Source organism: Peromyscus californicus, unplaced genomic scaffold (assembly GCF_007827085.1).
Source record: "Peromyscus californicus insignis strain IS unplaced genomic scaffold, ASM782708v3 Scaffold_5__1_contigs__length_169319896, whole genome shotgun sequence".
NCBI classification, from domain to species: Eukaryota; Metazoa; Chordata; class Mammalia; order Rodentia; family Cricetidae; genus Peromyscus; species Peromyscus californicus.
This window is the reverse complement of record NW_026294573.1, coordinates 146,859,339-146,882,772: the sequence shown is the minus strand read 5'-3', so window position 1 is coordinate 146,882,772 and position 23,434 is coordinate 146,859,339. Positions and strand designations below refer to the sequence as shown.

The following is a 23,434-nucleotide window of genomic DNA, read 5'->3' as shown; positions in this document are numbered from 1 at the left end:
GAATAACTCTAGACACACCAAGCTCTATATCCATCTACTTTATTTCTCTGGGATGAAATCCTGTCTCCATAACTGCAGTTCCATCCAGCTGCCCAGCTCATAGTCCAGCTAACGACTAACTCCTATGCTTCGTCCTCTGGATCCTCTCTCTCCATCTCTGCTACTCTCTACTCCTGGCACTCAGAAAACGCTACCCGAGATCCGCTTACCCTCTATGGAACCTCTGTCATCCTCTCCTCTCTTGCCATGCTGTTCTGTCCCTGTCTATAGAAAATGCCTGCACTTTCTTTCCCTGGGCACGTGGTTCCCTGACTCCTCAGGAATGTTGTTTTACCTCTCACCTTGATATGTAAAAATCTCTTTTGTTCTCAGTCAATTGTTCTGGAGAACTGCTAGGCCTTCTCAAGGAGAAGGGATGGTCTGAGTTTCATTAGCACAGGAAACAAAGCTAGGCATCTCCCACCAGCTTGTCTCCTAAGCTCAGCAGGGGAGTTAGTAACTTAGTAGGTTCAGGAGGTCGGGGGAGCTGAACTGTTTACCAATTGGTCTGGGCACACAAGGATTTCATAGCAGAAGACAGCTGGAATATTAAAGGCTGGGTAACACCAAATATTCATAATAAATGGCTTTGCCTTTTGACAGACCCTTGGCTGGTCAAAGTTCTGCTTTAATACACAGCTGAATCTCAATGATATAATCTTGCGAGCCGCAAGATTATCTTGCATAGCAAGCATTCTTACCCACTGACCCATCTCTCCAGCCTCGTGTTGGAATTCTAAATTCTCCACAGACTAAAGGGCTTGATTCCTGGCCGAGGGGCTACTTTCCTTTTTCAGGCTCACACTTTTCTCCTTCTGTCCTGCTTCAGCCTCACAGTGTAGCGTAGGATGGGTTTGAACATGCGACCCTCCTGTCTCAGCCTCCTTAGTGCTGGCATTACCGATGTGTACTTCTGGGCTTTGACCTTGCCTCCAATTGGACGAAGTCCCTGCCTAGGCTTGTATTGCTTTTGGATATCCAGAATTAAACCATGCTTTTGCATTCCGGCATGCTCGTCTTTGGTGGTCTCTCTGGGGGTCGCGATCTGGGCCCAACAGGGATGAAGCAGGAAACAAAATAATGACTCCGCTCTCTTGGACTTTTCGAGTGTTGTGAGAGACAACCGACATCAAGCCGGCTACAGGCTGGTGATTTGGTGCTTAATAATGGCGCCAAACCTGTTGCGTCTCTCAAGCATCTTTGGGTTTTTCTCTTGGAGCTACAGGGCTACCCAGTGGTACCCACTCAGGGCAACACTGGGAGGCCTCTGGGAATGTATGTGGGTGAATCCGCACGGCAGGCTTCTGGCAGTGCGATTACAAGCTAAGTGCCGAGCGTGTTCCTGCTGAGGACCAAAGGAGGGCGGGTGGAGTCTCTGGGGTGGTGGGATGTAACGGCAGCCGCTCCTGCCAGAAGCAGGACCCACTACTTTTGGAGTTCTGGAGTCCTGTGAGGATGGATGCTAGAGAGGACAGCCCAACAGCCAGTGTGTGGGAACACAGCGACACCTGGCTCTGGTCCGAGAGGCATCCATCCTTCCTCTGCAGAGACGCAGGGACCTGCAGGGGGCGTGGCCGCCTGCGAGGGGCGTGCCCGCCTCTCGGGGGCGTGGCCTCGGGGGTCGGAGGGCACGTGACGCGGGTGTCATGGCGACTTCCATGCTTGGTCCCGTCCGCGGCCCAAGGCCGTTCGGCTTGGCTGGCCTGTTCCGTCGCCGGCCGCCTCGGGATGTGTGGGGACGTGTGCGGCGGCTCCCGGGGCCCTCGGCAGTCCGGCGCAGCGTGGCGGCGGCCAGCGGGCCCGGCGTCCCGGGGTCCGACCACTACTGCCTGGAGCTGCTGAGGTGAGCGGCGGCGCTGCCCCGGGACGTCCCCGGGAGCCGGAGCCCTCACTGGGCTGATCCTCCTGGCCCTGCGTTCTGGTGGGCTCCGGGCGGGTGCTGGAGAGGGAGGCAGCAGGCCTGCCTGTTCGCGTGGCCACGGAATCCTCGGCTCAATACGTCACCCTGCCTGAACCCTGCCTTTAAGGGACGCTGCAACTTTTGCATGCTTAGCATTTTTTATTCATAGACAGCTAGTGATTTTAACACTGTTAAAGGCTCTGTGTGCTCTGCACTGTTAAAAGTATCTATGTTACAGAGGCTGCGGATTTAGCTCCGTGGGTAGAGTACTTGCCTAGCATGCACGAGGGTTAGTTAGATCAACAGCTTCTCACAAAACCTGGCACACACGCCTGTGACTCATCTTCGGGGAGAGACAACGGAGGCTGAAGGTTATTTTGGGCCGCACATCAGCCTCATGAGACTGTATTAAAAATTATTTACAAAAATAAAGTCCAAAGCAACTTATTTAACGGTCCGTACGAATTGCTATTCCCGTCAAGGGTTGTAAGAATTAGAGCATTTAGGAGCTGGAAAGATGGGTCAGTGTTTAAGAGCACAGGCTGATCTGGAGGACCTAGGTTCGATTCCCACCACCCACATGGCAGCTCACAACTGCCTGTAAGTCCAGTTCCAGGAGAGCCAATCCCCCCTGGTGTTCCTGGGCACTAGGTAGGCACGTGGTGTAGGCAAAAAACTCATATAAATAAAAATAAATACGAGTTTAAAAATAAAGTTTACCAGGCATTTTATATCATTGTCTGGCACATAGTTAGGTTATTATCTTATTTAATAGATGATCTCACTTCATGTCAGGTCAAGGGAACAAGGAATTTCCCTGAGATTGACTAGAACAGTCTCATGACTTGTGCTTTGTTCACACGGTATCGGGAAAGACATCTGGGAGTTCCTCCATAGACATATGTGGGGTGTGGGGTGGGTTGGCCCTGCCTTGGAATAGAGCCCTGTGAACATTTATGGTTTAACAACACCCACCCTCGCCACCCCTGCAGTTTGCCCTTCCTTGCTAACACTGGTGTCTGATACAGTTTTTGTTTGATTTGAGACAGGGCCTTTTTTTTTCTTTTTTTTTTAAAGTTTTTCATGACAGGGTTTCTCTGTGTAGCCCTGGCTGTCCTGGAACTCACAATGTAGACCAGGCTGGCCTTGAACTCAGAGATCTGCCTGTCTCTGCTTCCAGAGTACTGGGATTAAAGAAATGTGCCACCACTGCCCGGCTGAGATAGGGTCTTTATGTAGACATGGTTTGCTATGTAGACCATGCTAGCTTGGAGGTCACAGAGATCTGCCTGCCTCCCTCCCAAGTGCTAGGACTAAATTAGGTCTGTGCCACCAGTTTTTTGTTGGTTTGTTTTTTGTTTTTAAAGATGTGTTTATTTTTATTTTATGTTTGTGTTTTGCCTGTGTGTGTGTACATATGTGTGTATACTTTGTATGTGTGTACGTACACTGTTTGCATGCCTGGTGCCTCAGGCCAGAAGAGGACGTCAGACCCCCTGGAACAGTTGTGATGTTGGGAATCAAACCAGGGTCCTCTGGAGGAGCAGCTAGCTTAGCTGCTGAGCCCTCTCTCCATCCATCCCCAGTATCTGATTTAAAATGCCTGCTTTCAAGGGCCTCTCAGCCAGTGGTTCTCACCTTCCTAATGCTGCAACCCTTTAATACAGTTCCTCCTGTTGTGGTGACCCTTGACCATAAAATTATTTTCATTGCTACTTCGTAACTGCAATTTTGCTACTGTTATAAATCGTAATGTAAATATCTGTGTTTTCCGTTGGTCTTAGGTACCCCTGTGAAAGGGTCGTTCAACTCCAAGGAGTCGTGACCTGCAGGTTGAGAACCACTGCTTAAGCATTACTAAAATAACTAAATCGCCCTGGATTTCATTGGGGAAGTAAATCCAAAAATGCATTTGCTCCCGTGTTTGGCAGGTGTTTTGGGTTTCCCCGCTCTCCTCCCTCCTCCCAAGTAGTGAGGTTGTAGGCTTTGGCTGTCACCGTGTCACGACTGTTTGCTGGGCTTTCTTTATGGTGCTGGAGACTGAACTCAGGCCTGGTGATGCAAGACAAGCTCCGTACCACTGAGCTGCACACTAGCCATTATATTTCTAGACAGCTCCTTGCTGTGTTTTGAAAGCTGGCCTTGAAATCGTGGACGTAAGTGGTTTCTTGCTGAGCCCCCTGAGTATATACCATACCCAACCTATCATTCTCTGGATATGTATTTTCCCCGCCCCAACTTGGGGCATCATTCTTTTGAGACTGTCTGGAGGTCGTAGGAACTGATGTCTGTATCCAGGTAATTGGCATTATTCATTGATGCCAGGAATGTGGAGATCATTTGTGCTTCTAGGCTCCTTTAGCAAGTACAGAAATACACACGCACATTGGTTTATATATCTTATTTCTGTGTCTTTCTATGTATATGTAATAAAAACTTGCTTAAACCATTTTCTTTATACCTGCCCCCACTGCCGTTGTTGGTTGTTGTTTTGAGAGAGTTTCATTGTAGCCTAGGCTAGTCTCAAACTCCTGATTCTCCTTCTACCTGCACTTCTGAATGCTGGGATCACAAGTGTGTATCAACATATCCAGCTTTGTTTTTTTCTTTTGTAGCTCATTTCAGTACTTACTGAAAGCAAAATATTCTGAAGCAATTACAAGTGCTTTGTAAATAAAAATAAAACAAAATACAGATTTCTTTTTTAATGTTTGGAATGAGAAGCAGACACATTGTTTTAAGTAGTTGTAGAGAAAGTTATATAATTGAAGAACCAAGGCCACTGGGAGCCCAAGCGCCATTGTTTTCAGTTGCCGGTTTTGTCTGGTCTGTGTGCAGCCCAGAAGGTGGAGACTAACACTTGTTTTCTTCCGATCTGTCTGTTGTAGGAAGCGGGATTATGAAGGTTACCTGTGCTCCCTGCTGTTACCCGCAGAAGGCCGAAGCTCTGTTTCTGCACTGAGGGCCTTCAATGTGGAACTGGCTCAGGCTGGTATTAAAATACTGTGACAATATGGTTGGAGGATATGAACAATAAAGAAATAGAGTAATTCATGTTAGATGTACTTAAAATTTCTGCTAGTGTTTTTTTTCTCCTGGTAACTACTTGGGCTTAATTCAGTACCAAAAAGTAAAACTAGCTGGTGAATTTAATATTTCTGGAAATGATTCTGCATTTTTAAGTTTTTCTGAGTATATTGCAAATTTGCAGTTAGCATTTTCTGTTAACTGAATAAACTAGTGAGAATCTTACTGCTTTCTCCGATAGTTGCATACTTTGTGTGTATATAGAAAATTGGAAAAAGTTGAAAATTCAGTGTGAATTGAGAATGGACAATATTTTGGCAGACCTACATGGTAGAACACAAGAGAGTCTGGCAGACCCTGACTGATGTCTGTCTCAGAATTACAGGGAAGCCTGGAGCCTTCTTCCTTGAGCGGATAGAACATGGGCAGATTCAAAACATGTAAAATGGTGTGGAATGAAGGGACTCTAGTACAATGGTCTTGGCCTTCTTAGGACAGCAGGTGGAGAGGTCAGATATTGGAAATGAGGAATAGGAAAGTGTGGAGTCTTGAAGAGTGGCACATGTATGCATATCACGACACGTTATTAAACGCTTCATTTGTTTGTTTCTATTTGGGGGTTTTAACAGAAGGCTTCCACACATAGACAAGTACTCTACCACTGATGTATGTATATCTCCAGCCTAGAGTTTCTGAACTCTGTTTACAGGTGAAGGACTCAGTCTCCGAGAAAACGATTGGACTGATGCGAATGCAGTTCTGGAAAAAAGCTGTGGAAGACATGTACTGTGACAACCCACCACATCAGCCTGTGGCCGTTGAACTCTGGAAGGTAAAAAAACCTTACATATATACACATACATAGTACATAGAGTCTTCTATGAGCGTGTATATACCACTTTTAATATAGAGGAGCCGTGTTTGAGCCTGCTCGTGGGTGGCTGTAATTCCGGTAGTGGTGGTGGTAGTGAGGTGGGCTCTGTCCTCAGTAGTCCTGGGCTCTTTAGTGGTCTGAGCTGCTTTGGCAGGGGTGTTGGTTACTGGTCTTGCTGCAGCAAAAGCACCTTAAGAAAGGAGAGGTTTCTCATCTCCAGTCCAGGGTTACAGTCCATCATGGCGGGTAAGTGTAGTTTCAGGATTGGGACGTCAGTCACATTGCATCTAGGAGTCAGGAAGCAGGGAGCAGTAAATACTTGTGTTCAGCTTGCTCCCCATTTTAACACTAATTTATTATGAGAGAGTGAGAGAGAGCAAGCACAGAAAGCCATGAAGTACATGTGAGGGTCAGAGTACAACTTGTGGAGTCAGCTCTGTCTTTTACCAGCTGGTCTGGGGGTTGAACTTGGGTTACCAGGCTTGGTGGTAAGTCAGTCCCTTTACTGCTGAGTCATCTCAGTAGCCTGGCTTCCTTCCCTCTCTTCATTCAGTCTGCCACCCCATGGGATGGTATTGTTCACACTGACTGTGAGCAATTTTCACTTCAATTAGCCTAATCTAGATAACTACTCACTTACTGTGTGTGTGTGTGTGTGTGTGTGTGTGTGTGTGTGTGTGTGTGTGTGTGTATGAGTGAGCACACGTGATGTGCCTGTTACGGTATGTGTAGAGATTAGAGGTTGACTCATGACACCCCCAAGTGACATAGACTTTCTTGTTTTTTTTTTGTGGTACTGAAGACTGAACTAGGACTTTGCACTCACCAATGGAGTTACAGCCACCTTGCCAACATTTCTTTTTCTTTCTTTCTTTCTTTCTTTTTTTTTTCTAAGACAGGGTTTCTCTGTGTAGCCCTGGCTGTCCTGGAACTTGCTCTGTAGACCAGGCTGGCCTTGAACTCACTGCTTCTGCCTCCCGAGTGCTGGGATTAAAGGTGTGCGCCACTGTCCAGCCATCTTCTTAGAAGTATAGTCATTCTTAACTTTTTTTTTCCAAAGTCTCAGGACATTCATTTTGGGTTTGTCTTAATATTTTCTCAGTAGATGTAGGTTATAGATTCTTGGCTGGAGTGTTTAATAGGACATGCATCCTTCTCGAGGTGTCACTCCTGGAGAGACACTTGTCCACCCTGTCTTCATTGGCACTGCTGTTTGTTTATTGGTTGATTAATTGATTGATTGATTGAAACAAGGCCTTACTCTATAGCTCAGACTCAAACTTACAATGATTCTCCTTCCTTGGTTTCCCAAGTACTGGGATTACAAATGTGTAGAACCATGCCCTGTGTTCTCGGGGTTTTAGATGCTCTTCATTGGGGGAAGTGGCTATTTTTGCTAGTGAAACTCCATGTGCTGTAAGAGAAAGACTGAATGTTCTGTGTAAGTGCTGAAGGTAGGTGTGGCAGCAAGCAGCTCACTACTGAGTTCTTGGTTTCATTTAAAAGTGTAAAGGGCATATGGGAGAGTTTAGAGGGAGGGAAGGGAAGGGGAAAGTGGTGTCATTATATTTTAATATCAAAAATAAAATAAAAAATGAAGGCATCTAACATTCAAAGACAAGAAAAGAAAAAGAAAGAAAGAAAGAATCATTAAATGTGCTCGAGTACAGCAGGCCGAGAGGCTGTGGGAGCCATACAGAGTCGGTCTGCTTGGAAATGGCCTGACGTGCTTGTCCGGATAACTGTTCTTCTCCTGATGTCTTTTTAGCATAGCTGCCTGTCTGATGAGTTGTAACAAGTGTTCTCGAACCTACCTTTGCATTGCCTAGTGCATTTTGTTCATATCTAGAAAAGTCATTTCTAGCACCTTCTAAAAATTTACAACACTTGTTTTTTTTTAGGCTGTCAAGAGACATAATCTAACAAAAAGATGGCTTATGAGAATCATTGATGAAAGAGTAAGTTGGAATTGTCCAAGTCTTAAATGTTTTTCCCTTTTTGATCCTTAGGTTAATTATTTACGGAGGAAAACATTTTGTATGCATACTAATCTTTTGGAGGAAGAAAACTCAGAGAGCAAAGGTATTTTATCTGTAGTCCGTCCTTACATGCCAGACCTGTCACCCCACTCCCTACCGAATCGGGTAGAGATGGCCAGCACCTAGACGGAAGGTCTGTAATCACAGGCATAGGCCGCCGTGCCCAGATAGCTGCCCTTGTTTCGTGTATCTTCTCTCTTCATTAACTCCATTGGATGCTTTAAAAAAGGAAATTAGGGGTTGACTAGGAGTGGCATCATTTGATCAGTAAATGCATATGTATCTTAAAAAGAAAGACTTTGTCGACTGGGAATGTGTCTCGATGGTAAAGCTTTGCAATGCTAGGTTTAATTCCTAGCATTACAAAAAATAGACCAGTGGATAAGAAGGTAAATAGAAGAGCCTTTTGAAGACCATAACCATAGGTGATTACCGTGCCTTAAAAATGACTCGTTACTTGATACCATCAGCCGCTGGAGTAGCCTTTGATAAGGCTGGTCACACATCTGCCCTGGTGCTAGATGTGCCCAAGAAGTAAACACAGTGAAGTCTGACAGTCCCAGGGGTAGAGATCGCTGTTAACTGCTCAGAGATAAATTCTGACCCAGCCCAGCTGCTACTGCCCTAGGCCATGGAGTCATTTTTGTAGTCTTTTTGATGTATTTTGGGTCGGTGTCCTCCTTGGCCCAATATTTAATCACACACCATTGTCAGGAAGATGTACATTTACTTTATTTACTTATTCTTTAATTTTTTTTTTCCAGACAGGGTCTCATATAGCGCAGGCTGGTCTTGAACTTACTTGTGCAGGATGACCTTGAACTTCTGACCCTCTTGTAATGATTATAGGTCTGTGCCACTGTGCCTAGTTTTCAGCTGTGCTGGGTTTATGGATGCTATCCAGTAGACTACATCCCTAGTCCTTAAGTTATTACTATTTTTTAAGAGTTTTAAATTTTATATGTACGGATGTTTTGTCTGTAAGTATACCTGAGCACCATGTGTATGCATTGCCCAAGGAATCTAGAAGAAGTTTTGAATCTTCCGGAACTAGGGTTAGATGGTTGTTATGCTGAGAATTGAACCTGGGTCATCTGAAAGAGCAGCAAGTGCTCTTAACCACCAAGTCAACCCTTTAGCCCTGAAATATTTGAGACAGGATATCCCTGACTGACCTGGAACTCATTAGTAGTCCAATTAGCCCTGAACTTGCAGCGCTGTCTCCTGAGTGCTGGGGTTACAGGAGTTTGAGACCAGGTCTCAGGTGGCCAAGCCGTTCTGGAACTCCCCCCTGGAGTGCAGGGTTACGGGTGTGCTCCGTCGTGTCCAGCTTGCTAGACGCTGCACTTGGATGCAGTCCCCGTCTGTGTTCACCTCCGTTGTCGTTGTCTTCTACTCCTTCAGTTAATGCGCTGTTAACAGGAAGACATGCTGTAAAGCTGTAGTAATCCAACTGTGGTATTGGCAAAGGATGGACATACAGAGCAGTGGGATAGACAGAGTCCATGGGCAGGCAAGATGGCTCAGCAGGGAAAAGTACCTGCTGCAGAAACCTCATGACCTGAGTTTGACCACGTGATCCCACAAGGTGACAAGAGAGAACTGACTTCCCAAAGTTGTCCTCTGACCTCTATGTCCACGTGAACAGCTACACCTGCTGTCATAAATTCATTATAAAAAAGAAGTAAGCGAGTATAGTCAGTTGAGTGGTGAGAGCATCTGGACTATTCGGTGGGAAAGTACTGTTTTCAACAGATGGTGCTGGGACCACAGGGTATACACCTGCAAAGAAGGACTCAAGCTAGGTGTTGTGGTGCAGGTCAATACCTCAGCACTGGGCATGTATGGGGAGGGTTCAAGGCCATTCTTAGGCACAGTCATAATTGGGGGACAGCTTGGAATACATGAGACCCTTTCTAAAAAATAGTAAAGCTAAATAAATAAATAGACTGAATCAGGACCCCTGCCTCACAGTGTGTATGAAAGTCAGCAATTTAGTTTGATGGCCTGTCAAAACCCCCAAAACAAAACTTTGGAGAAAACATTGATGTAAAAAACAAAACATTAATGTAAACTATAAATCTTTGTGACTTTAAATTAGGTGATGGTTTCTGAAATATGATATCAAAGGCACAGATAAGAAAAAGAAAAGAGATAAATTAAAATTTGTTAAAATTAAAAGCTTCAAAAAGTTGAAAACCCAGAGATAATGGGAAATACATTGTCAGTTACTTATCTCATAAGTGCTTAATATCTAACATACATCAGGACTCTTTCAACTCAGCAATAAATGTGCAGAGAAGACACACGAGTGACCAATAAGAACTGAAGAAGGGAGCCCTGTGCCTGCGAGGTTGGGCATTCTTGCTATTCTTGAGCCTTATTTTGTGAGGCGATTTGTGAGCACTGATATATAAGACTTGCATGGGGGCGGGGAATTATTTTTGTGTTTTGAGACAGGGTCTCATGTAGCCCTGGCTGGCCTAGCATTTATATAGAATTTTAAAAAGATTATATAGAGTGAAAAATATATTTAAAATATTTTATTTAAATGTATAAATGTTTTGCCTGCATGAATGTTTCATATAGCATGTGCAGGTGTTTCTGAGGAGGTCAGGGGCATTGGATCCGCAGACATGCTAAGAACAGAACCTGGGGTCTCTGCAGGAGCAGCAAGTACTCTTAGCCACTCAGCCATCACGCCAGTCCATGCCTAGCTATATTTTAATCTTTATCATGCACTAAACAAACTAAACAAATCTGTTAAGTTCTTATATTTATTTATTTATTTAGGGCAAAAAAATAATAATTCGGTGGACTTCATTTGCGTTTTCTTTGACTTCAGGAAAGAAATCTGGATGACAGAGCCTATCGCAGTATCCAGGAGCTGGAGGACTACGCCGAGGGCACGCAGAGCTCTCTGCTCTACTTGACACTGGAGGTGCTGGGTGAGTCGCTTTCCTCCTTCGTGCCTCAGACTCACTTCCAAGTTTGCTTTGTATTGTCCATAAAGTAACAAGTTTTTCCCCCTTTGAGACAGGGTTTCATTGTGTAGCCTAGGCTGGTCTCAAACTAGAGACAGTCCTCCTGCCTCAGCTTCCCTAAGTACTTTGATTACAAATATACACTATCATGCCTAGCTACAATTTTTATTTATTTATTTTTGAGACAGAGTCTCATGATGTAATACTGGCTAGCCTGGAACTCAGTATGTAGACCAGGCTGTCCTTGAACTCATTGAAATCCTCCTGTCTCTGCCTCCTGAGTGCTGGGATTAAAGGTGTGCTCCACCAGCCAGCTTTTATTTTCAGTAGGAAGAAAGAGAACATCTCTATTATCTGCATTGATCGTCCTTTCAGAGTGCAGACTCATCCAAGTGCTCAGACTCTCACAGAAGCAGCAGGCACCCATGGGAATGCTCTGGGTTAATAGTCTGTGGTGCCAACGGCTTTCCCTTTCCCTACAGCATCTCCTATGACTTCGAGTTTCTGTACTTCAATTCTTCCCCATGGGGGGAAGAGACAGGAGGATTTCAATGAGTTCAAGGACAGCCTGGTCTATATACTGAGTTCCAGGCTAGCCAGTATTACATCATGAGACTCTGTCTCAAAAATAAATAAATAAAAATTGTAGCTAGGCATGATAGTGTATACTTGTAATCAAAGTACTTAGGGAAGCTGAGGCAGGAGGACTGTCTCTAGTTTGAGACCAGCCTAGTCTACACAATGAAACCCTGTCTCAAAGGGGGAAAAACTTGTTACTTTATGGACAACACAAAGCAAACTTCCCCATGGAAAACAGAATAAAACTACACTTATAATATTTTGTGAGATTCTCTTTCTCCTCTACTTTAAAAATATTTGAAATGGCACTTTTCTTCTGACCTTGCTCCAAGTTGGTGGCATCTTATTGTAAGGAGAGATTATTGGGGCCCAGGACGATAGTATCTCATTTGAAGAGAGTGATCTGTCTTTATGTCAGACCTCAGAACACAGTCCCTGTTGAATGTCCCAGGCCTGTCCTGTTATACTTTAAAAGTAAGGTTGTTATGAGATTACTTCAAGGGAAGAAATAAAACTCTTAGGTTTCCCATGAAGTCTGATTAAATTCTCACTGTGTTCTTGGTGTGCTAAAAAGTCGGAGAGCTAATGAGTGGAGATTTGGATTCCTGCTGGCAGGAAGATGGTTGGCTTATCCCTGGCACCCACTGTCCCTTGTAAATCCTATTTTCCAGATGTCTGACAGGATAAATACTTTTCCTGGGTTCAGGTGATGTTTTATGCTATTTCCTTAATTTGCTGTGCTTCAAGGACAGGAGAGCAACCCCATTTGGTGTCTGTAATTCTAGGTGTGAAGGATCTTCATGCAGACCATGCTGCGAGCCACATTGGAAAGGCACAAGGCATTGTCACGTGCTTGAGAGCAGCACCCTATCATGGTAGCAGGAGAAAAGTATTCCTGCCCATGGATGTCTGTGTGCAGGTGAGGCTGTGACCTGCTAATGATTCTCTGGGGACACCAGGAGAGGAGTTGCTCTTTGTTTTGTTTAGTTTGTTCCATTGCTGTTTGAGAGGCCTGCACATCACTTCTTGCTTTTGCCCTGCACACTGAGGTAGTCAAGCATGAGGTGTCTGGAGGTAGTGCAGTAAGAAGGCCTGGACAGCCTGCACCTCCTGGCCAATGACTATCTGCCTCCAAGTAGTTATAGTAACCTCGCCTGGGCCTGGTGGTTATTTTATTTTATTGGAGGGAATAATTTTTATTGATTTTGTTTTTGAAGGGGTCAAGGTCTCTGGTAGCTTAGGCTGAACTTGAACTCTTGAATCTTTATGTAGCTGAGGATGGCCTTACATTTCTGATCCTTCTGTCTTCACCCTCCAGTGCTGGGGTTACAGGCGTTGGCCATCTCACCCAGTTGGAATATGTCTTTTAAAAATGTTTATCAGAGGCTGGAGAGATGGCTCAGTGGTTAAAAAATGTTTATCAAACTTTGGGTTTTGAGTGAGGTTCTTTATTGTCTATCTTTTGAACGTTTAGAAAAGGTTCATTTTTATTTGTGTGTATATATGGATATGTGAATGTGTATATGCACATGGATGCCTGTGAAGGCCAGAGAGAGTCTGAGATCCTCTGGAGCAGGAAGTTCTGAGCCACCAGATGTGGGAGCTGAGACTGGAACCTGGGTCCTCTGCAAGAGCAACAAGTTGAGCTATCTCTCCAGCCTTCCTTTTAATCCTTTTGTATTTTGTTATACTTTCTCTCTCCGTACATCATACACAGTGTATTAGTCGGGGTTTGCTGGAGAACCAGAACTAGTAGAATGAATATATATCCTAAATGGGTTATGACATTGACTTCATCGTGGACACAGAGTAATCCAACAGTGGCTGCCTGCACACTGGAGAAGCTGAGAACCTGGTCAGTCCCCGTGGCTAGATGCCTCAGCAATCCCAGCCTGATATTGAAGGTCTGGGGGATTCCTGGAGAGCTGCAGGTCTCTAGTGCACATTGAAGGCCCGAGAGGCTGGACTCCAGTGTCAGGGAAGGCCGGCAGCAGTGGCAGCAGACGGCAGATGCACTCATCAGCAAGGAGCAAAGGTGGCAGGCAAAAGAGCGCTGCCCTTCATTCCGTCGTCTTATACCCGTCCATCTGGGAGGACGCCTCCCCTAGATAACCCTCCAGGGGCTACTGTCACAGACCCATCTACACGCATGCCTCCTAGCTGATTATGTAGTCAATCGGGTTGATAAAGAAGATTGACCATTGCACACTTACACCCACAATTTAAAAATTAGCCATTATCCTGTGTATGCTGTATATGCCTGTTTTCTTAAGCAATATTGATTTTAAGTGTGCTTAAAGATTCCTAAAATACATTTTTTTCACAGCATGGTGTTTCACAAGAAGACTTTCTACGGAGGAAACAAGATAAAAATGTGCGAGATGTAATATATGACATTGCCAGCCAGGCACACTTGCACCTAAAGCATGTAAGTAGCTCCTTTGCCCAGTTATTAAGGAAGTTATCCCTACTAGACAGGGCCGTCCTATGGCATACTAGTGTGGTGGTTTGAAAGGCATTGTGCCAGGCTTTTTCTTTTGGGCCACCAACCAGCTCCCAAATCATGACATGGAGACTTATTAGTTATGAATGCTTGCCCTTAGCTTAGGCTTGTTTCTTGCTAGCTCTTGTAATTTAACCTGTTTCTCTTCATCTATGTTTTGCCTCAGGGCTTTTTACCTTTCCTTCTTTCTGTATGTCTTACTTTCCTGCTTCTTGTGTCTGGCTGGCGGCTGCCTGACTTCTGGCCTCAGGTGTGTCCCTCTCTTTCTCCCTTGTTCTCTTCTCCTTCTCTTCTCTAGAGCATAGATTTCTCCTCCTACTTATTCTCTCTGCCCGCCAGCCCTGCCTTTCCCTCTTCTGCCTACCTATTGGCCATTCAGCTCTTTATTAGATCAATCAGGTGCCTTAGGCAGGCAAGGTAAACAAATACAACACATCTTTACATAATGAAACAAATGCGGCATAAATAAATGTAACACATCTTTACATATCTAAATATTCTACAACAAGGCATGGCTCCCATGGACTCGTGTTTGAATGCTTAGCCCATAGCAAGTGGCACTATTAGGTGTGGCTTTGTTGGAATAGGTGTGGCTTTGTTGGAGGAAGTGTTTTACTGTGAGGCAGGCTTTGAGGTCTCATAAACTGAGGTCTGGCCAGTGGGACACAGACTCCTTCTGCTACCTGCAGATCAAAATGTAGAACTCTGAGCTCTTTCTCCAGTACCACGTCACACCATGATGGTAATGGACTAAACCTCTGAAACAGTAAGCCAGCCCTAATTAAATTATGAGAGTTGCTGTGGTCATGGTGTCTCTTCACAGCAATAGAAACCCTAATAAGACACTATGGATTTATATACATGATAGCATTTCTACAGCATACTACAGGTTCTGACCTGGGCAGTCTTTACTCCATTGTCCATTGGATCTCCAGAATTTATCTTGGGAACTGTTGGAAACTTTTCCTTCTCTAGAAAACCCCTTCTCGCTCTCAGGTGATGGACACACCCTTTTGTGAGTGAAAAGCCTGAGTTTCCTCACGTGGGCGCCCCTGCTCATCCACAGAGTATCCTGTCTCTCCTCCCCTCCCAGAACCCCAGCCACAGCCGGCATTCTGGGTGCTCCTTCTGTGTTCTGGCTCGGTGCTGCTGCCCACTGGAGTTACAGCTGGAGCTCAGCCTCCTGGTTCTCACTGTTGAGTGAGTGCTCTGTGCTCAGTGGTGCCTGGAGGGAGTGTTCATCACCCTGGCCCGTCCCCTGTTCTAATGTCTTCTAGCCACTCCAATGAGACCATCATGGGAAGGAGTCTTTGAATTTCCCAGTTGAAGAGTCACTTTGCTCTCGATTTTATTCCTTTTTGACACTTTTTTACCTTGAAATTTACTTTATTTCCATTTGGCTCTGATGGCTCCTAACTGGTCCTGAGTTCACTTGAATTGTTTTTGTTCTCTAAGAGTTTGCCCCTCGGGAAGGGTTTGGTGGGGGGAGGAGGGGATAAGAGAAAATAATGTGGATGAATATGATGTGTGTGTGTGTGTGTGAAAATGTGAAAGAATGAATCTTTCTTAAACACTTCCGTTGGATAGCCCAGGATAGTCTGGAACTCACTCTGTAGACCAGGCTAGCCTCAAACTCACAGAATCTGTCTACCTCTTCCAAGTTCTAGGCCTCTCTTCCTGGAGATTGGTAGAATGACCTAAACGGAGAATTGCAATTTCCGTAGTGTTTTATTAATTTGTTTGTTGTGGCTGGACATAGTGGCACATGCCTTTAATCCCAGGGGTAGGCAGGTCTCTGAGTTTAAGGCTACTCTGGTCTACAGAGGGAGTTCCAGGACAGCCAAGCTATACAGAGACACCTTGTCTCAAACAAACAAAAAATAACAAAATTATTAAATTAAACAATTGAAAAAGGGTTATTTGTTGTGTAGTACTGGGGAGTGGAGTCTCCCACATGCTAGGAAAGCTACCAGTGAGCTAGCATCCTTGATCTCCAAGGGATTTTAACAGCCAGGACTGAAAGCACTGTTTGTTATTCGTTGTATGCATTCCACTCCTAGAAACTAGGCTTGGAGTGGTGGACCTAAGAACCGTTGAGGCTCTTGGGAGGCTCTTGAGAAGCACACGAACACGGAGACGCCAGTGTACACTCAGAAGCAGAAGCCTGACTGTCTGTCTGTCATTCTGCGTTTGTTAATTGTATTGTCATTTTACCATGCCCCAGCTTCCACACAGATAAGACGATCATGTTACTTCCTATCCAAAGTGTTGTTTAGATAGATGAGTTAACGGACAAAGAGTTAATAATAGCACCTGCCATGTAGTAAGTGCGATCAAAGTTAGTTTGTGCCCCATCAAGTAAAGCTGGGACATTAGTACCACAGTAGAAACCTGGCAGAGGTCTTGTCTGTTTCTGTTGCTTTTATTTTGAGACAGGGTTTTGCTATTTTTGCCTTGGTAGGACTTCCATTGTAGTCTACACTGGCCTTGAATATGTGATCCTGTTTCTTCAGCCTCCCATGTGTTGAGAAGATAGGTGTGTGCTACCATGCCTGAATCTAGCAGTGTTTGAGACAAGAAAGATTGGGAGCTGAGGGGCTGGAGAGATGGCTCAGTGGTTAAGAGAGCAGATTGCTCTCATTAAAGGACCTGAGTTCAGTTCCCAGCACCCACATCAGATGGCTTAGAACCAGCTCAGGGGCAGGGGAGATCTGATGCCTCGAGGTTCCATGGGCACCTGCACTCATGAGCACACAGACACACAAATATACGCATAGTTTCTAGGGAAAAAACTGGGAGCTGGGAGAAGAGTTGGTGTCTCGTCACATCTGGCCCCACCCAGCTTGGTCCTGGTCCTGACTGGAGCTTCTCGGGAATGAAGAAATGACAGACTCTGAAGAAACGGCAGTGACACATAGGGAAAGGCTGGAGCCGGGTGTCTGTGCTCACTCTGAGGGCAATTCCTCCTCACCTGGAAACTCTGCAGTCTGTCAGCACCCGGAGGAAGGCGTCGGGTCAGTGGGTGATTCTGTAGGAGAGCGGTCTCAGGCCGTAAACGTCCACATACTCTGTCATCATTCACACACAGACCAGGGGAAGGCTTTGCCATCACCATGGGTCTGAGGTGGTGGTAGTAGCGGTAGTGGGGCTTGCCATGGCTGTGCTTCCCACAGTTGGATTTACTTAGGAGAAGGAAGGAGTGTCTTTCAGAGAGAGATGCATGTGTGTATATATGCCCACACCCACAATGAGACTTGATAACTTACTGTGACACGACGCCAAGGAGAGCACGTGAGTTCACATGTAGACCACACCAGTGCCAGTCAGATGCAGACAGTGGTGTGCTCGGTGCTGATCTTCACTCTGGCTATCGTGACATAGGGCTACTGGAGAATGCAGGATTGTGACTTGGGAAGGTCAGAACTGGAGTCAAAGCTGTAAGTCTAGATGCTATTGCTCAAGAGAGTGTTCCCCTAGATGAGGATGAGGGACAGAACCCTGCGGCCACATCCATTCATCAGGTAGAAGGAAGCAGGGCCACTTACTAGGAAGAAGGCCAAGGGCAGAACAGGAGTGCTGGGAGTCCGCGTCGGAGAGCAGAGAAGAAAGGACCCCATGTCCTGTGCTGCAGAGAGGTGGTGGAGCATAAAACCATAGTGCACAGTCGGGAAGTGAGGCAGGATGTGCTCCTCCTAATGAGACAATGTACACAGAGACCTGGAAATAAGGGTCAGTCTGGCCAGTGCAGGGTGATGGCATCGGCCTGAGTGGACCAGGTCTTCATAGCCTACAGAGAGTCAGGTAGAATCGAGACTAGGGGTTAAATACAGAGACGTTTGAATTCCAGGAGGAGCAGCTGATAACTTGATCAAGGTGAAGTAATGATGTAAAGACGTGAACTAGACAGGTGGGAACACCACCTGAGAAGGTCATCTGTGCTGGATCTAAACGGGGGCTGTCTAACCTAGGAAGGGTTGACTGCAGAGCTGAGGGTAGAGCTAGTGTGAGATGTAAGGGAGTTGCAGAGTTCCCCAGCCGAGCCATAAAAGGAAGAGGCTTTAACATGACAGGTGCCTTTCTAAGTCCACGGGGCTTTGAAGCTAAGCTGGCAGCAAGAGGGGAGCTGTTTTTTTGTTTTGTGAGAGGCCCTTGTCGTGTCTAAACTGCCGCTGCTGCTTTGTGCTCACCTCAGCGGGCGACTGCTGCTTCAGAAGCATTCCAACCCGTTTCTTTCCCTCTTCCTTTAAGGCGAGGTCCTTGCACAGAAGCGTTCCTGCGAAAGCATTTCCTGCTTTTCTTCAGACGGTGAGTGCTCCAGTGGAGAAGGCTGGATGACTAACTGGTGCACAGACTAGACCAGTCCCCACTGTACTTCTTACGGTTGTTTTCCTGCCTTGATTAGTGTGATGGTCACACCGTATTTCTGAGATGTCATAGCACAGGCTCTGCAGCCAGGCTACCTTGTGTTTGCTCTCTCTTTGTAGCCATGGGGCCTTAATTTACTCATCAGGAAAATGGGAATGATGGAAGACACCACCTTGTGGGAGTGTCTCCATGGTGACCTGAACATGTAGTGGTGCCGGCCCACAGGTCATTGCTGAGCTGGCTGCATCGGAATAACCTGGAAAGCTTATTTAAAAGGTGCTTTCCTGAGCTCAAATTCCCTGATGCAGGCCGGTGAGATGGCTTTTTGAGACAGGATTTCACTGTGTTGTGGAGTCCTGGCTGTCTTGGAACTTGCTCTGTAGACCAGGCTGGCCTGAAACTCATAGAGCTCCACCTGCTTCTGCCTCCTGAGTGCTGGAATTAAAGGCGTGCGCCACCACCGCCCCCACTAGAGGTCCTCTTATCACTGAGTTCAATCCCCAGAAGGCACACAGAGGTAGAAGGAGAGAACTAACTCCACAAGTTCTTGGGTGTGGGGCCAGGGAGGTACCCGGGGAGTGAAAGTGTTTGTGGTGTCAACTTAGGACCTGATCTGGGGTTCATGGAGAAGAGAACCGATCCTTTTGACCTCCACATACACCATACACAACAATAAAAAATAGTGTAGAATAAAATAAAGGCTGGCTGCCTAATTAATCCTTGTTTAATGCACACACACACACACCCCCCGCAACCGGTTCTACACTGCAGAATTCCAGGGGGTGCTGTGGATGTTGTCTAAGCAGGACTTGGGGCCTCTTAGAATTATGGAGTGAGTGGCTATGAGGGCGGGCATGTAGCCCGGTTGGTAGACTAGCCCAGTGCCTGACAGATATGGTGGTACACAGCTGTGTGGTTTGAACAAAAATGGCCCCATAGGCCCAGAGAGGCACTATTAGATGTGTGGCCTTGTTGAAGTAGGTGTGACTTTATCGGAGGAGATGTGTCACTAGGGGGTGGGCTTAAGGTCTCAGAAGCACAAGCCAGGCCAGTGTGTCACTGTCACTTCCTGCTGCCTGTGGACCCAGATGTAGAGCTCTCAGCTACCTCTGCAGCACCATGTCTGCCTGTGTGCCACCATACTTCCCACCACGATGACGATGGACTGAACCTCTGCACTACTGTAAGTCACAGTAATGAAAACCCTAACTAAGACAACAGCTTTCATCCCAGCACTCACAGGGCAGACGCAGGAGGATCTCTCAGTTCAAAGCCAGCCCGGTCTATATAATGAGTTCTAGGCTAGCTGGGGCTACATAAAGAGACCCTGTCTGGGGGAAGAGAAGTGTTTTCTCGTTGTGTAACATCACCTCAGGAAACTGAATGGCTCTAGTACTTGTACCTTCCCTTTTCTTTGTAGCTCAGACTGGCATTGTTTGCATCCTCCTGCCTCAGTCTCCTCAGAACTCAGATCACAGGTAGGAACTGTCACATCTGCCTTTTTTTTGTTTTTCTTGAGACAGAGTCTTACTATTTAGCCCAGGTTGGCCTTGGTTTCATCATGTAGCACAGGCTGACCTCAGACGCATGGCAGTCCACCGGCTCCAGTTTTCTGAGTATTGGGACTGCAGCTGTGGCTGCCATGCCATGCTGTACTTTTCTTTAGTTTGTTTGGGAAACTTGACCATTCTATGATCTAGTGACCACTGTTCTCTTTTTCCAGGTTACTCTAGAGGACTATTTAAAGAAGATCCAGCGAGTGGATTTTGATATATTCCACCCTTCTTTACAAAAGAAGAATACGTTACTTCCGTTATCTTTATATATTCAATCATGGAGAAAAAGATACTAAAATCATTACTGATTTACTTTTAGTTTATTGGTTTAAAATAATGTGTGCTTTGAATTCTTGTTTAGAAACGGTAAGAGCTAATGTATGCACACACGTGTTTGTGTGTGTGTGTGTGTGTGTGTGTGTGTGTGTGTGAGAATCTGGAGCATATGGCTAGCCAGACAATCTCTTGAGCTCCTCCAGTCTCTGCCTCCAAGCCCTGGGGTTACAGGGACACACAGCTTCCCCAGCCTTCTCTGTGGTGCTGGGAACCTGAACTCAAGTCCTCATGCTTTATGAACTGTTGAGTCTGTTGAGCTGCCTGCCAAGCACCAGAGCTTGAAGTATTTGCATGTATGTATGCATGTGTGCATGCATTGTGTGTCTGCCTTGGTCAGTTTATGTGCAAGTACCCACAGAGGCCAGAGGGTGTCAGATCCCCTGGACCTGGAGTCATAGGTGGTTGTGAGCTACCTGATGTAGATACGGGAACCTCTGTAAGAGCTCTTAACATCTGAACCAGCTCCCCAGCCCTCAGAGCTAACTTTTTACTTAAGGAGAAAAGGAATTATTGCTGTGGTTCAAGTAGCTCACAGGACAGCTGCAGAGCTTCGGTGGACTGGGTGCTGGGACCCTGCTGAGATCCTACTGAAAGGTTTCCGTGCCCCATATTGTCTCTCTATCGATGCAGTAAGTCAGATCAGGCCGAATTAATAAGACCAGGTTTAATCCGAGCAAAGCAACTCCTGGGTGACTCGGGAAAGGAAGCGGGAGAGGAATCACATAGCTGCTCTAGGGAGCAGAGCTTAAGTATTCGTAGGTGAGGTCTTAAGCAGCTGGGGCTGGGGACCACTTGGAGGTTTTCTGAGGGCAGGGATTGGAATAGGAGGATTGAGTTGAGTTCCCACCCAACATCTGGGGGGGGGGTACGAGCTGGAGAATCCCAACACCATCCACCCCTCCCCATATGGGGCTGCTGTACCCTCACTGGGAAGTTGGGATCCTGGGAGGAGCTAGGTGAGAGGGGAAGTCCTCACTTTCCCCCTCTGTGTCATCCCTGGGGTCCAAAGGGGAGAGGATTTAGATTCATAGTGTGTGACATGCTGTTAGCCAAGACTCAGATGCTCCCTGGAGCTGCAAAATGCATTCATTTAGGGCAGTGGTTCTCAACCTCTTTGGCAAGTCTCTAGCTCCAAAAATATTTACATGATAGTAGCAAAATTATAGTTATGAAATAGCAACAAAAACAGTTTTATGGTTGTGGGTCATCACAACATGAAGAACGGTTTTACAGGGTCAGAGCATTAGGAAGGCTGAGAACCACTGATTCAGGGCCTGAAAAATGAACATAAGTCTGAGTAGTAATCTTGTGTTGAGGGATGTGTAAACCTAATGCTAGTCTTTCTAACTAAAAATTTATCCATGGTGATGAAAAAAACCTGAGTTTAAGATTAAGCAGTGATCCACAGCCTGCCGCCCGGGCAGGTGCTAGCCACCCACCCTTGAGGGCCCAGGCTGGTGGGAAGACATCCACGGCCCACTTGGTACCTCGTGGCACCGGGCAGGTGGGTCGCATTATGATGAGCGAGTATATGGTGGAGAAATGGGAGAGAAAGAGAAGCATACTACTACCCAGTGCATGGTGATATCTGGGCCAAGGCTGCAAGGATGTCCATGGCTCCTGTTGCTATTGAGGGCCTTGCAGATACCCACGGTCTGGGCCACCATCTGGGACTGTGTCAGTGTCCCAGAGGCACACTGCTTCTGGGGCCATGCTGATCTGGGTGACCTGTGCTGCCATTCAGGCCACAGTGTTGTCTGGGCCCAGGCTGCTGCCAAGGGCTATGTCTGGGTCCATGGCCATATAGCAGCCAGGGTCTAGACTGTTGTCCATGGCTCCTGTTGCCACCGAGGGCTGTGTGGATGCCCAAGATCAGGTCAGCCACCGAGTCCATGTTGGTGTCTGAGGGCCATGCTGCAGCTGGGGCCATATAGATCAAAGTGGCCTGCACTGCTACTCAGTGCCATGATGATGTCGGGGCCAGAGCTGCAGCCGAGGGCTGTGTCTGGATCCGTGGCCCTACTGCAGCCAGGGCCTGTGCTGATGTCTGAGGCTTGAGGCTCCTGACCGTTGAAGGCCACTCAGAACGCCAAGGTCTTGGGCCAGGTTAGTATCTGATGGCCACATTGCTGCCGGGGCTGTGCCAATCTGAGTGGCCTGCACTGCTGCCTGGGGCCATGGTGACATCCAGACTCAGCTGCTGCCAAAGACTGTCCGTCCTGACCCGAGTGGCCAGTGCTCACACCCCCACTCCCCCAGTCAGGATTTATGGCCCAAGCTGCTGCTGAGGGCCATGTCTGAGTCTGTGGTCCAGCTGCAGCTGGAGTCTGTGTTGATGTCTGTGGCCTGTGTCACCTCAGGGGGCCATAGGAACCATGCGTGATGGAATCAGAGGACCATACTGAGCTGACCCTGTCCTTTGCTGGCCCTGGGAAAGCTGGCCCGGTCTCTTGTTGGACACTGCAGCAAGAGAGCTGGCCCTGACCCTCACAGGAGATCTGCCCCACCCCTTACCACAGGCAAGGGAGAACTGACCCTGATGGCATGGGTGTAGGGAGCTGGCTCCCTGCTCCTTTGCCTATGGTGAGCAGCCCCAGTGGCCCAAACTGACTGGCTCAGCTACCACCCAGGTTCACAGCACGGCCTTGCATTGCCCTCCTAACATCTACCCCATTTAGGACCTGCTGGAGCTTTTAGTGAAGGGACTGGTCTCCATGACTTAGGTGGCCATGGGATAACCCAGAGGAATTCCAGTGAAGATCCAGTAATGATGGTGTACCAGAAATCAGAGGCCTTGAACCAGACCAGTGACTCATTGCAATGAGCATTTGCTAGTAAAGCTGACTGGACAAAAGAGTATCTTGAGTGACACACCACGGATCCCAATGCCACCAGGATGAATGAAGAGATGTTGGGGAGGCGGGAAAGATGGAGGCTCGAAGAGGGTTTTTTTGTTTTGTTTGATTTTTGTCTTTGTTTGTTTGCTTTGTTTTGGTTTGATTATTTAAAAAATTTTCTTTTGGGGGTGCTGCAGAGATGAGGGGTGGATATGGGGGGACTAGGAGGTTAGAGGTGTATGATGTGAAATTCCCAAAGAATCAATAAAGAAATTATGTTTAAAAAGAAAGATTAAGCAGCTGCTTACTACAGTTGGAGCCTTATTTAACTTCAGTTCTGGTTGGTCTGGAAGCTTTGACTTACTTATTAATCCCAGCTATCCAAAGTCACAGCT

General features: G+C 46.6%; 1 protein-coding gene across 2 annotated transcripts; it reads left to right on the top strand.

The window, feature by feature from the left end:
- Positions 1-1,658: 1,658 nt before the first annotated feature.
- Ndufaf6 (NADH:ubiquinone oxidoreductase complex assembly factor 6) lies at positions 1,659-20,178 on the top strand. Of its 2 annotated transcripts, none has more exons than XM_052716844.1 (9): positions 1,659-1,882; positions 4,828-4,927; positions 5,676-5,798; positions 7,742-7,798; positions 10,725-10,827; positions 12,228-12,361; positions 13,769-13,870; positions 18,194-18,250; positions 20,034-20,178. In XM_052716844.1, the coding sequence occupies exons 1-9, from the start codon at positions 1,686-1,688 to the stop codon at positions 20,160-20,162; spliced, it is 1,002 nt and encodes a 333-aa protein (XP_052572804.1). In that variant the 5' UTR covers positions 1,659-1,685; the 3' UTR covers positions 20,163-20,178. The 2 variants fall into 2 exon arrangements, with proteins under 2 accessions (XP_052572804.1, XP_052572805.1); XM_052716845.1 differs by having other exon boundaries at positions 1,768-1,882; positions 4,828-4,931.
- The last annotated feature ends 3,256 nt before the right edge of the window (positions 20,179-23,434 follow it).